This window comes from Nothobranchius furzeri, chromosome 16 (assembly GCF_043380555.1).
Source record: "Nothobranchius furzeri strain GRZ-AD chromosome 16, NfurGRZ-RIMD1, whole genome shotgun sequence".
In the NCBI taxonomy this organism is placed as follows: Eukaryota; Metazoa; Chordata; class Actinopteri; order Cyprinodontiformes; family Nothobranchiidae; genus Nothobranchius; species Nothobranchius furzeri.
The window spans coordinates 51934923-51948840 of record NC_091756.1 but is presented as its reverse complement, the minus strand read 5'-3'; the positions used below and the strand labels follow the sequence as shown (position 1 = coordinate 51948840).

At 45.4% G+C, this 13918-nt stretch overlaps 1 protein-coding gene across 1 annotated transcript in view; it reads right to left on the bottom strand.

Annotated features, from left to right (window-relative positions):
* The window catches only part of LOC129160731 (wings apart-like protein homolog), a 33484-nt gene that overhangs the window by 4808 nt on the left and 14758 nt on the right, over positions 1 to 13918 (bottom strand). Inside the window, exons 6-13 of the mRNA XM_070545803.1 lie at positions 8041 to 8136; positions 7787 to 7957; positions 6232 to 6368; positions 6017 to 6128; positions 5565 to 5810; positions 5187 to 5298; positions 5010 to 5107; positions 4757 to 4833 (exon numbers count right to left, since the gene is read on the bottom strand). Of these exons, the coding sequence (XP_070401904.1) occupies positions 4757 to 4833; positions 5010 to 5107; positions 5187 to 5298; positions 5565 to 5810; positions 6017 to 6128; positions 6232 to 6368; positions 7787 to 7957; positions 8041 to 8136 (1049 nt within the window). The remainder of the gene's footprint in view (positions 1 to 4756; positions 4834 to 5009; positions 5108 to 5186; positions 5299 to 5564; positions 5811 to 6016; positions 6129 to 6231; positions 6369 to 7786; positions 7958 to 8040; positions 8137 to 13918) is intronic.

Here is a 13918-nt window from a genome sequence, read left to right as displayed (position 1 = left end):
GGCCCGGAGACAGCTGAAGCTCTCAGAGGCAGATGGGTGAGTCTGAGCAGCATGTGTGGAAGCAGAAAAAGAGGCAACTTGAGAGAGAGAGAGAGAGAGAGAGAGAGAGAGAGAGAGAGAGAGAGAGAGAGAGAGAGACAGCGAGAGAGAGAGAAAGAGATGGAGAGCTGTGTAAAGATGAAAAGAACAGAGTTGATGTTGTGTGATTGTTTAGGCGGCAGAGCTCGGGTCCTCTCCAGCTCACCCTGTAGATGTGCGGGTTAATCAGGTTAACGGAGTGGACAGCTGAAGGTTCAGACTGTCACCCGCCCAAACAGCAGCCCTTTGTTGATCCTTCAGACTCATCGTTCTCCACCCCCACCACACACCACCCCCATGAAGCCAGAGGTCCAGTCAAATGAAGGACAGTCACAAGTTAAATTAGTTCACTTCAGTTTAAGAAGAATATTTACATTCCAGTTCAAAATGATGTAAGATAAGAGAATAAATTTGACTTGAAACATTTAGAAGAAAGTGATTTAGACAGACTGAGACGATTACAATAGGAAGAGTCCTCCTGATGTGAACCTGAAAATGTTCAGAACATTAACCCAATCTGTCAGCCGTCGACACCCAAGGGGCTCGAGAGCAGAAATGCAGAGTTGAGTTAAAGCGGGAGGTCGTGTCAGTTCTGTCCCCTTTTAATGACTATTCAGGGAGTTCAAAGGTCATCGCTGTGACTGACATGAGGCCAAAACCAGGAAATGAAGCAACAAAGCCCTGACAAACACGCACGCACGCGCGCACACACACACACACACACACACACACACGTTCTTAGTTCTTATTTTGACTAGTAAGGTTATGGACATTTTTACAGTCTGACCTGACTCCAAACTATCACATATTTTAATATTAAACAGCAAAACTCTTAAGTTTTCCTTATATAGTATTTGTGCTTATACAAGTTACTTGCATTAAATTATTTCAATACAAATTAAGCCTCTCCCTGGGCTGCCACCTCACCGTGATGGAGGGGTTTGAGTGTCCCAATGATCCTAGGAGCTAAGTTTTCTGAGGCTTTCTGCCTCTGGTAGGGTCACCCAGGCAAACAGGTCCTAGGTGAGGGATCAGACAAAGAACAGCCCGAAGACCTCTTATGATGAATTATATAAATGGAAACTGTGTTCCCTCGCCCGGACGTGGGTCACCGGGACCCCCCCTCTGGAGCCAGGCCTGGAGGTGGGGCACGTTGGCGACCGCCTGGTGGCCGGGCTTTCACCCATGGAGCACGGCGGGCACAGCCCGAAGAGGAAATGTGGGTCCCCCTTCCCATGGGCTCACCACTCGTGGGAGGGGCCAAAGGGGTCGTGTGCAGTGTGTGATGGGTGGTAGTCGAGGGCGGGGACCTTGGCGGTCTGATCCTCGGCAACAGAAGCTGGCTCTTGGCATATGGAATGTCACTTCTCTGGCTCTGGCACCAGTTTCCTTGAGAGGGGTTGGACTTCTACCACTCTGGAGTTACTCCCACTGAGAGGCGCCAAGCAGGGGTGGGCATACCAGTTGCCCCCCATCTTGGTGCCTGTACGTTGGTTTTTACCCCAGTGAATGAGAGGGTAGCCTCCCTCTGCCTACGTGTGGGGGGACGGGTTCTGACTGTGGTCTGTGCTTATGCACCAAACTACAGTTCAGACTACCCACCCTTTTTGGAGACCTTGGAGAGGGTGCTGGAAAGCGCTCCTTCCGGTGATTCCCTCGTTCTGCTGGGGGACTTTAACGCTCACGTGGGCAACGACAGTGAGACCTGGAGAGGTGTGGTTGGGAGGAATGGCCCCCCGATCTGAATTCGAGTGGTGTTTTGTTATTGGACTTCTTTGCCCGTCATGGATTGTCCATAATGAACACCATGTTCAGACACAAAGGTGTCCATATGTGCTCTTAGCACCAGGATACCTTAGGCCACAGCTCGACTCTGTTGTTGTTTCATCTGACCTGCGGCTGCATGTCTTGGACACTTGGGTGAAAAGAGGGGCGGAGCTGTCAACTGGTGGTGAGTTGGCTCAGATGGTGGGGGAGGCTGCCGGGCAGACCAATCAGGCCCAAACATATCACGAGGGTCTGCTGGGAACGTCTGGCAGAGTCTCCTGTCAGAAGGAGCTTCAATTCCCACCTCCGACAGAACTTCCAAAATGTTCCGGGGGAGGCAGGGGACATTTAGTCTGAAATAACCCTGTTCCGTGCCTCCATTGTTGAGGCGGCCGACCAGAGCTGTGGTCGCAAGATCGTTGGTGCCTGTCGTGGTGGCAACCCCCGAACCCACTGGTGTACACCGGCGGTTAGGGATGCTGTCAAGCTGAAGAAAGAGTCCTATCAGGTCTTTTTGGCCTGTGGGACTCCAGAGGTAGCTATCGGGTACCGGCAGTCCAAGCGGAACGCAGCTCGGGTGGTCGCCAATGCAAAAACGCAGGCATGGGAGGAGTTCGGTGAGACCATGGAGCAAGACTTCCGTACGGCTTTGAGGAGATTCTGGTCCACCATCCGGTGCCTCAGGGGGGGAAAGCAGTGCGCTACCAACACTATCTATAGTGGGGACGGTGTGTTGCTGACCTCTACTCAGGACGTTGTGGATCAGTGGGCAGAATACTTCGAAGACCTCCTCAATCCCACCGACACATCTTCCAGTGAGGAAGCAGAGTCTGGGGAGTTTGGGGTGGCCTCTCAAATCTCTGGTGCTGAGGTCACTGAGGTGGTTAAAAAGCTCGTCTGTAGAAAGGCTCCGGGGATGGATGAGATCCACCCGGAGTTCCTTAAGGCTCTGGATGTTGTGGGGCTGTGTTGGCTGACGCGGCTCTGCAATAACGCGTGGACATCGGGGGCAGTCCCACTGGATTGGCAGACCGGGGTTGTGGTCCCCTTATTTAAAAAGGGGGACCGCAGGGTGTGTTCCAAATACAGGGGGATCACACTATTGAGCCTAACTGGTAAGGTCTATTCAGGGGTTCTGGAGAGGAGGGTCCGTCAGATTGTTGAACCTCAAATTCAGAAGCAATGTGGTTTTCGTCCTGGCCGTGGAACACAGGGCCAGCGCTATACCCTTAGGGGGATCCTGGAGGGTGAGTGGGAATTTGCCCAACCAGTCTACATGTGTTTTGTGGATTTGGAGAAGGCGTTTGACCGCGTCCCTCGGGGGGCCCTGTGGGGGGTTCTCTGGGAGTATGGGGTAGCAGGCCCTCTGACACGGGCTGTTAGGTCCCTGTATGACCGGTGTTAGAGCTTGGTCCGCATTGCTGGCAGTAAGTCGGGCTCGTTCCCAGTGAGAGTTGGACTCCGCCAAGGCTGCCCTTTGTCACTGATTCTGTTCATAATCTTTATGGACAGGATTTCTAGGCGCAGCCAAGGTGTGGAGGGCATCCGTTTTGGTGGCCTGAGGATCAGGTCTCTGCTTTTTGCAGATGATGTGGTCCTGTTGGCTTCATCAGAACGTGATCTTCAGCTTTCGCTGGAGCGGTTTGCAGCAGAGTGTGAAGCAGCTGGGATGAGAATCAGCTCCTCTGAATCTGAGACCATGGTCTTGATTCGGAAAAGGGTAGAATGCCTTCTCCGGGCCAGGGATGAGGTCCTGCCCCAAGTGGAGGAGTTTGGGAAAACTGGAGCGTGAGATCGATAGATGGATTGGTGCTGCACCTGCAGTGATGTGGGCATTGTACCGGTCTGTCGTGGTGAAGAGAGAGCTGAGTCAGAAGGCGAAGCTCTCGATTTACCGGTCGATCTACGTTCCAACCCTCACCTATGGTCATGAGCTTTGGGTAGTGACCGAAAGAACGAGATCACATACAAGCGGCCGAAATGAGTTTTCTCCGAAGAGTGGCTGGGCTCTCCCTTAGATACAGGGTGAGAAGCTCGGTCATTCAGGAGGGGTTCGGAGTAGACCCGCTGCTCCTCCACATCGAGAGGAGCCAGTTGAAGTGGCTCGGGCATCTGGTCAGGATGCCTCCTGGATGCCTCCCTGGTGAGGTTTTCCAGGCACGTCCAACCGGGAGGAGACCTAAAGGTAGACCCAGGACACGGTGGAGGGACTATGTCTCTCACCTGGCCTGGGAACGCCTTGGGATTCCCCCGGAGGAGCTGGCCCAAGTGGCAGGGGAGAGGGAAGTCTGGGCCTCTCGCCTTGGGCTACTGCCCCCGCGACCCGACTCCGGATAAGCTGATGAAAATGGATGGATGGATGGATATTTCTTTTGTAAATTGCAATAGGTGTTTCCATTCTCAAGAATGTAATATTAAATTGGCTTAAAGCACATATGCACACATCACCAGGGCTAATTTACTAATTACCTGCAGCTCCCTGGTGGCTTACATCATAATTGCAGATTGTGCAAAATGCATGGTGAGGTTTTTTCAAGGGTCACAAGCATGGCCACTGTTATTGATATTTGGACAAAAACTTCTGAGACACATGGACCCTCTTCTTGTTGGCAGGTCTGCTAACCAATCCCTCACTTTCTGCTTCTCCCTCATCTGCCATAGCATGAGTTGCAAAACGAGCTGCGAAAAAATAAATAATGGCTGCATGTTTAAACTGTATAAATAATCACATTCCTCCTTATATACAGGCCAAATCTATCTGTAATGGATAAAGGCAAACACACACACACACACACACACACACTTTTTGTTGACAGCCTGAAGGAAACCAACACATGTGGACTTGTGTTGCTTCAGCCTCACATGGTGGTGAAGCAGCTCGTGAACGGTTTTAAACTGACGGTTTACTCACTTTGCAGAAGAGACGATGAGGGACGAGTCTTTGTAGGCAATCAGGTAGCTCTGGTTCTCTGGGTTGTGGACCGTCACCTGAATATAAACTGTGTGGTCAGGTCATTGGTTCTTCAGACTAATCCCAGCGAACGTCACATGTGATCCAACATTACACTTTAGGGTCTAAATGTTAAACATGATCTGCTGTTGGTACCTGATGAGAGTCTAAATGTGTTTGACAGTCTGACTTCTATCTGCTGTGTTCCACTTACACTCTCCAGCACCCGTAAACACCGTTCAGCTCCCCACAGCGACGACACCAGCTTCTCCTCCTCATCCTCCTGGATTAGGTTATCTACACACTCCTTCACTGTGAAGAAAGAACACTTCAAACACCAGAAACACTCAGAAAGCATAGGAAGTAGCAGCTTCCCTCCCCCAGTAAACACCTTTATCCACTATGTGGTCCAGTCCTCCCAGCAGCCGCAGCTCCTCTTTGAACCAATCTCCTGCTCGTTTTGAGGTCAGGGAAAGCAGCGTCTCCATGGCTAAATGACCTGTCTGAAGGCAGAGAAAGAAAGGTAAAGATTGTCTTTACTTTGGGTTTTAAGGTCTACGACACAAACACCTGCTTTCTTTTCCTCTGCTCCAGCACTGCTGCTGAAAGTATCCTGAAAGATGAGGGTGTTGTGAGTCATCCTGACTAAGGAGCTACTCGGTTTAAAACAATACTAGTCTAAAAAAATCATCTGAAAATACCGAATCCATAAAGTTCTGACAAGGAGTGTTCTTTTTGAATGAAAAACTGGACTTCTAGCTGTGTGTACCGTTATGTTCTGTAGGTCCAGGTGTTTGTTGTGGACAGTGTCGCACAGTTTCCTGATCTTCTCCTTAATCTTGGCGAGCTCTCTGGCACTGAACTGGACGGTGGAGTCAGCCCCGGCCCCGCTTCCTTGATCCTGATCCAGTTCTAGCAGGCGGATCATCAGGTCCAGACAAGACCGATCCAGGTCCATATTCAGCCGATCTCGGCTCAGGATATACATTAGAGAGGCTGTGCACAGGGCCAAGTTCTGCAAAGAGACAAAGTCAAGATGAGGGGAAGATTTCTGCTGAAACCTGTCAACAAGCAGGAAACAGAAGAGAGGGGCTTATGAAAACCCATCCTGAACCAGGATCTGAAAAATTATCCATCCTTCATCTGGTCCGAGGTGAACCAGCAACGCTTTGTTTTTCTGTCATTATTGTGCAACTGTGTGTGTGTGTGTGTGGTCGTTACCGGGTGTTGTGGGGCGTCGTTTAGCGTTTTGAAGACCTGGGCTACCTTCCCTCTGGCCCTGAGGTGCATCCTGAAGCTAGGCATGGCACAGCGGGAAGCCAGGCTGATCACACTGAAGAGACCCAGCACAACAAAACTGACATAAACAACCTGCTACTTTATTAAGCAGGAGGGAAAAAGTCCAAACATAAACCCTAATGACTGCGTTTTCTCACCTAAGGCATCGTGTGTTTAGTGGCTGTCCACTCTTCAGACCAGTAGCGAGGTATTCAAAGTCATCCGTAAACTCCTGGTTCTCTCCAAACTCCACCACGTCGTTAAAGTGTTTCACATGCTGGACGACGGTGTACAGCTGGAGAACACAAAGGAGAGGGGAGATGAGCGCAAACACAAGGAGAAAAATGTTCTACAGGTCTATTACTACCAAGAGAAACGTGTGTGTGTGTGTGTGTGTACTTGACTTTTATAATCTTTCACTGAAAGATGTTTTAAAGGGACTTTTTGGACTTTTGAATTTTTATGCGCGCGATTGCCCCCTCAGGCCAAAAGCGTAACGGCAGCTTCAATAGTAGGCTCGTGCACGAGGCGCGCATGCTGTACGTGCACACTCCTTAACGAAAATAACAGCTGAGACAGTCCTGTGTGTGTGTGTGTGTGTGTGTGTGTGTGTGTGTGTGTGTGTGTGTGTGTGTGTGTGTGTGTGTGTGTGTGTGTGTGTGTGTGTGCGTGCGTGCGTGCGTGCGTGCGTGCGTGCGTGCGTGTGTGTGTGCGTGTGCGTGTGTGTGTGTCCCGGAGGACAGAGGACAGGAGAACACGCAGCTAATTAATTAAATAATTTGGTTCTGTACCTTTCTCTTCAGCACAGCCGACAAAGGTTTAAGATGGGTCAGTCTTCCTGCATGCTCAGATCATTCCCTTCCCTTGCTTAAAAAATTGTTCCAAAATGAAAGTTGAACCCACATTTTTTTTATCTGTGAATTCAATGCCGTTCGGCAAGTCTCAAATACAAATTTGGGTGTCTTATTATTGTAAAAAAATATATCAGTAATGTAAAAAAGAAACTTAATATGGCAAGTTATTTTCACAACCAGAGTCGAACCCAGGTCTTCTGCATGAGAGTCAGACATCTTACAAGATGAGACACACAACAGTAACATTTGAAGTATCTGTAACGTTTATATCCTTGATGACAGCTGAAACAACGTCAATCCAAAGAACGGTTCGGAGCAAAAATGGCTATTTTGTTGCTAATCTGCAGGAAATAGAAGAAAGTTCTACAGAAAGTAGCTAAGGGTCCTCAGAAATGTAGCTAAGTTTGTCACTAGGTGTTAGGAACAGCGACAAAGTCCCTGAGTTGGCACTGCCTCTCTCTCTGCTGCTAAAGCTACAGATAGCAAATGCTACGGGCTATGTCTGAGCATGAACGTGCATGAAGCAGCCTGCTCGACCCGAGCAGCTCTCTTTTTCTGTGATTTTACAGAAAAACTGGCAATCACAGTAAAAATGCCAGGGCTCATTCTACAGGACCAGGGCATTGCAGGAGAATGTATGAAGAAGAAATTTATTATTTCTATACATGTTTCGGCTGTCAAACTTCCATAACATCCCTTTAACTTAAGCACTTCAGAGTAAACATTACATGCTGGGTACTCTTAGCAGCGTATCTGGTCTCTGTACCATGTTGTCTCTGAAACTGAAGTGATGCATTCTGGGACTTCTTATTGGTGAGGATGCAACAGACATGTTTAAGAAGAGAGCAGGAAGGTTTACCTCCTTGTGTTCTCTATGACACTTGAGTGCAGTGACGGTGTCCTGGCAGGGGTCAGTGGGGACGGTAACACACTTGGTGACTTTAGGAGGAGGTGGAGGAGCCTTGAAGACTCCATCATCCTTCTGAGAGACTGCGGGCTCCTTACTGGTGCCTACAGCAGACACCGAAGCCTGGAGAGAGGGAGAACATTGAAGTGAAGTCACTGAATTTTTCTTCTTTGCACACACATCTGAAGTCAGCTTTGTGTTCTTACAGGAGCTGTGTGTGAGCGGGAGAAGAAGGGAGGAGGAGGCTCCTCTTCGCTCTCCACGGTCCAGTGCCTGGCGTTGTACACAGCTTTGGTGGGAGACTGAAACAAGGACACACAAGACATGAACACACCTGAAAGTGGAAACTCTTGAGTCCATTTGAAGAAACTTGTGATGAAAAATGTTTGTAGACAAACTTCACACAGAATCTATATTTATCTTGTTGTTTGAAGCTGTAGGCTAAAACCGCTAGCCCAGATAAAGAAAAGGTAGCACATGTGCTCATTAATTCATCTGTTCAGATTTCATGCTGATGTAACAAAGACACATGCACCATTTCAGTAGCAGGTTAAAACAGCGACATCTCTCCTTTCTGCTTCTCTTCATTCACTCTCTTTGTCTGAACATCCATGAAAACGAGAAAACTCCAAACAAAAACTAATTCATATTGTAATTTCCCTCTGGGATTAATAAAGTATCTTTGATTTGATTTGTTGAATTTTTTTCTTTAAAAAGTTAAAGTGACAGCATTTCAGTTTAACTTTATTACATGGTGGGGTTAACAATAATCTAACAATTTAGACCAGGGATGTCAAAAATGCGGCCCGCGGGCCGAATCTGGCCCGCAAGCGGGTTAAATCCATCCCGCGAGATGGTTGTGTAAACTTTATTTTCATACTTTACAATGTAGAGTGAAAATAAGCTTATCTTTGTGAGCAAGTTTCCTCTGTAATGAGTATAAATAAAACAAAGCTGCGCTCAAGGCTCACACAAGAACTTGAATCACATCCTGAAGTTGGCCGCCACTCAGGATGTGACTTCTGATGTTGATGTGCCGGTGAAAGCTAAAAGATGTAAAGTAAATATACTTTAAGTGCTGCATGAAACTGATCTAGCCATGTGATCTGTAAGCTCTTTGAATCACTAAGGAATGTATTTTTAATTTATTGAATTTTTTTTTTTTTTTCAAATTTTCAAGTACACTTCAGGTGTTGTACTTGTACTATTTTGGATACACTGTCCTCAGGCTCCAGCTTTGTTTTATATTGATTGTATTAAAACAAAGAAAACAATCTGAAGTTGTTTTTAATTTACCGGTCCGGCCCACTTGGGACTAGATTTCCCTCAATGTGGCCCCTGAGCTAAAATGAGTTTGACACCCCTGGCTTAGACTGTAGAGCTGAACTTTGTGTCTCTTGATTTTTGCTGCATCTGAATCTCAATTCTCTTCACCGATCCTTTAATGAAAAGCCATTTTTCACAATTTCACTAGAATTTTCTCAAATTTAGATACTTTTTCCATCAGATTCTGAGGACAAGAGTAAAAGGTTAAAGACTTGGCAGGAGTTATGGAAAGCTAAGCACAAACACAGAGCAGCACATGAAACAGGATAAAAGCTAGTGAGAGTCGTCCCGCTCTGATCAGACAGCAGGAAACACACACACACCCTCGTCGTTGGCTTGTTTCCTGCCCCCCTTTACCAAACCTGTGGTTGGCGGTTGCCAGGGCGTCCGTAATGAAAAACAAAAGATGGACAGAGTAAAGAAAAGAGGGGAGACGAAGTTGGCAGGCCCAGGCTTCACCACAGGGTTAATAATGAGAAACAAAAGAGGAGTTTGTGGATGAACTCTGCAGAGCTGGAACATCAACACAGCAAATTAAAGCCTGCAACAGTCATCTGAAAGACACAGACAGACACTCACCCCCCACTTGCTGTCGAGCAGCATGGCAGGGAGAAAAGAGGCAGGCAGGATGCTGGGCAAGCCCAGAAAAAGTCCTCACGCTGCTGGGCTCAAGAGCAAAATCACTTCCCTGCCAGTGGACCAGCATGGCAACGGCTCAGAAATGGAACCCAAGCACATCTTTTATAAATTAGGCTCCTGTTCCAGAAGGAGGACTCGAGGCACCACTCATAAAAAGAAACCAGTAGGAAAACAAAAATAATGTTGATTTATTAAGATTTTTAAAAGTCTGCCCTCAATTTACTGGAGAGTCCTGAATATAAATAAGTGGATTTTGACTTCTTAAAATAACCCAGATCTGATACTTCTCTGTGATTTAACTTAAATAAGCTAACAGCATGGTTCAGTTTTCTATAATTAGGCTCTAGATGATTGCTGCTCACTACCAAGGGCTATTGCTTTTATAATGAGCTCAACTCAGAGCTCATTTATGCTGATGGGATATGGTGCGAGAGCTGGGGAGGAAGGTAAGGTTAGTAAGGAGATTGTTTTCATTTAAACCTGCCAGCAGAACAAAGTGGTCCAGAGACAGGAGCAGCCAGCAAGCAAAAGTAGAGGTAGCTTTAGATTTGGAGCAAAACACAGAGAATGAGGCTTTGTTGTGTCTGCTACACCTACTGCAGAAGGCATTCAACACAACCGCCCAGCGACCCTGAACAGGTCCACACACAAACGCATACAGAGAGCACACAGAGACAACAATGTGATACAAAACACACTGAGCAGATGAAATAATTTAAAAAATAACATGAGTTATAAAGGGCAGGGTGATCCATTTCTCTCAGAAACAATTATTTCATTTTCATTCTACGTCTGTCAAAGGACTACTTTCTCATTGGCCTAGTGGTAGAGTGTCCGCCCTGGGACTGGGAGATCAGAACCCAAATCCTGGTCGGGTCGTACCAAAGACTTTAAAAATGGGGCCTGATGCCTCCCTGCTTGATGCTCAGCTTTAAGGAGTTGAACCGGGGGTTAAACCACCAAATAATTCCCGAACGTAGCCACAGCTGCACCTCACCGCTCCCCATGGGGATGGGTCAAATGCGGAGACTGAGATGATGACTAACAGGACTCTATATCTGAATAAGAGAGCGCATGAGGACAAACCTGGACAAAAGGAATGTCAGAAAATATCGATATAGCAATATATCGCAATATTTTTTCCTGCGATATTATATCGATGTTCAAAAGCTGTGTATCGATTTTTTTGGAAGAATTTACGTGCAAACATTTGTGTATTTTCTTTTCTTTTGGTGCAAATCAAATGCCGTCCGCTAGTCAGCAGTAGGGTGCAATGGAGTTTGTTTCCACCACTGAAATGTAAATCCCTCTGTTATGGTTCAGATACCTCATGTTAATCGTGTTAAGTATCAGTTTGGACCATTTATTGAATTTTCCTATAATAATTTTAGTCTAAAAAAATCGCTATAATTGTCCGACTGAATGCATCGCAATATATCGTGATATATCGTATCGTCTACCCTGTATCGTGATAAGTATCGTATCGCCAGAATTTCACCAATACACATCCCTACTGGACAACCACAGAAACCGGTGAGTTTGTATTGAAGTCCTTCTGGACAAAGACTTAGCCATCTGTCCAGGTCACGCTGCTGGTTAACGGAAACTAACTACAGGTTAAAAAGAGAAAATCAAACCCAACATCTCACAGCAGGACACCGCCTCCTCCAGATGTTTACAGGTATTTTCCATTGATAACTCAGAAAGCACAAGCTCAAGACTCACACCTCTGCTGAAGCCTGCTGATGCCATTGATTCAGCTGCGATAAAAAGGCTTCTTATGAGATCAATAAGTCTGATCTCTGGTCAGCTCGGCCCGTGTACCACAGAGAGAAAAGCCATTAGCTCACGGATAAAGAAAAGACGAGTAGCTCATAGATCTGAAGAAAAAAAAGTCTGATCTTTCCCCTCATCAATGCAGTGAAGCTCCTCAGCTCTGCCAACACACACACACAAACACACACACACACACACACACACACACACACACAAGCACACACACACAAACACACACACACAGAGCGGGTGTAGGAGGACAGTTTCGTCCCCACAGGAGCATCTAGATCTCCTCAGATGTAACAAATCAAGCATGGGTTTTACAGTTCTTGCTCCAATTAAATAGAAAAAACAATCACAAGAAATGTTCCTGACTCATCTCACCACAGAGACGGTCTGAAGTCAAGTGCAGCTCAGTTTCAGACATTAACATTATTAAGTGACAAAAAAATGAAGGTTTTGCTACAAACCAAACCGAAAAAATAAAGCAGGAAATATAATAAAACATAAATAGTAAAATAAATAATGAAATGAGAAGGCACAAGAAACTATTTAAAGATGTGGTTCACTTGTTTAACTCAAACTAGAAGTGAGCCACATCAGAGTTGTGCAGAACACGACAGGATTTGGAGTCTCATTTCCTGATATTTGGACATCTCTCCTCTGATTGGATAACAGCAACACAACTCTAACACTGACTTGCAACATTGATGTTTTATCTCCACAAATAACACAAGCCTGGAGGAGTTCTGCTGTGTGGTGGAGTTGCTAATACCAACTAGCTTCTACTAGCCAAGACGTTCTCTGCTGTTCTGGATGCTAAACCAATAACAGCCTTCCTTGTCGCGAGCCAAGATGGGGGAGTCCATGAATGTTAAGTGACTGTGAGGTAGATCTGTAAGAATTTTCAAATCCTAGCATTTAACCGTCTATTTTCAGTAGCTAATGCAGGAGATATGTGTAGGAGACTATTTTCATGGCCAGCCTGCATGGAAAACTCAGACTTATAATCAGAAATAAGAGTTTAAAAATGTTTTTTTTCAGTGTACCATAGGGATGTAATAAAATATTGATATAGCAGTATATCGTGATATTTTTTCCCCAGCAGTATTATATCAATATTCAAAAGCCAAGTATCTAATTTTTGGAAGGATTTACATGCAAACATTTATGTACATATTTTCTTGTCTTTAGTTACAATTCAAATACCGACCTCTAGTTGGCAGCAGTGTGCAAAGGGTTTTGTTTTACATTTAAATGTAAATCCCTCTCGTGGTTCAGATACCTCACGTTAAACATGTTAAATATCAGTTTGGACTGTTTAATTGTCCTATAATAAATTCAGTGTAAAAATAGCTAATATCATCTGACTGAATGTATCAATATATTGTAATCAGAAGTGGAAAGAGTACTAAAATTTCCTACTCAAGTACGAGTACCAATACTTTGATTATTTTTTACTCAAGTACAAGTAAAAGTACTTGCCTAAATTTTTACTCAAGTAAAAGTAAAAAGTATCGTAAATAAAATGTACTCAAAGTAAAAGTTACCTAGTTACATTTTTGACAGTGTAAGGATGGCTACATCTAAGTGGTGCAAAATCAAAACGCCAGTTTATAATTCATACACACTGATTGGACGAAGTTTTTCTAGGATGGCAGGTTTCAACTGTGACAAAAATTATTCTTTATTTTGAGGAAAAAATGTAATTTTTTTAGATGCCATGAGTATGTGAGGTATCTCAATGTTTTCGTGACAAAACTAACATGAGACTGCTCTAACCTGTCACAGAACAAGCCAAATGAAAGTCAAACATTTCAAATGGACCGTATGACAGCTGCCAACGTTGGCCCTGCCCTACTTTACCTCTACATTACAGTTCCTTTATTTGTGTCCATCCTAGAGCTCCTTTCAGAGCAGAGTTCATCCTTGGTAGTGGGTTCACTCACTCATTTAACCCTTCACCACTGAAATCAGTTTGTTCATTCCAATTCTAAATAATCCTCCAATCATCCAACTGGAATCCTTAGGGGTCCCATAACTTCCATCCTGTCAGAATAAGTCTTGGGAGCCCAGCTGTTACTAGAACTAATTGTGTCTCCTCACCAGCGTGAGCCTCCAAACAGTGAAGGTTGGTCTCCAAACATGAAGTTTAAATTCATGCATTTATCTCCTCTTGTAACACTTTAAAAGGCTTGTATCGTGATATGTTACACCTCCCAGACCAAAAATAAGATAAAACATTATCATAAACACTATTGAGACATCATTTATGAAATAGATCTTATTTTCTCGAGCCATTACTTCAACCAAGAAATAAGATGCATGGATTTGACGAAGCCA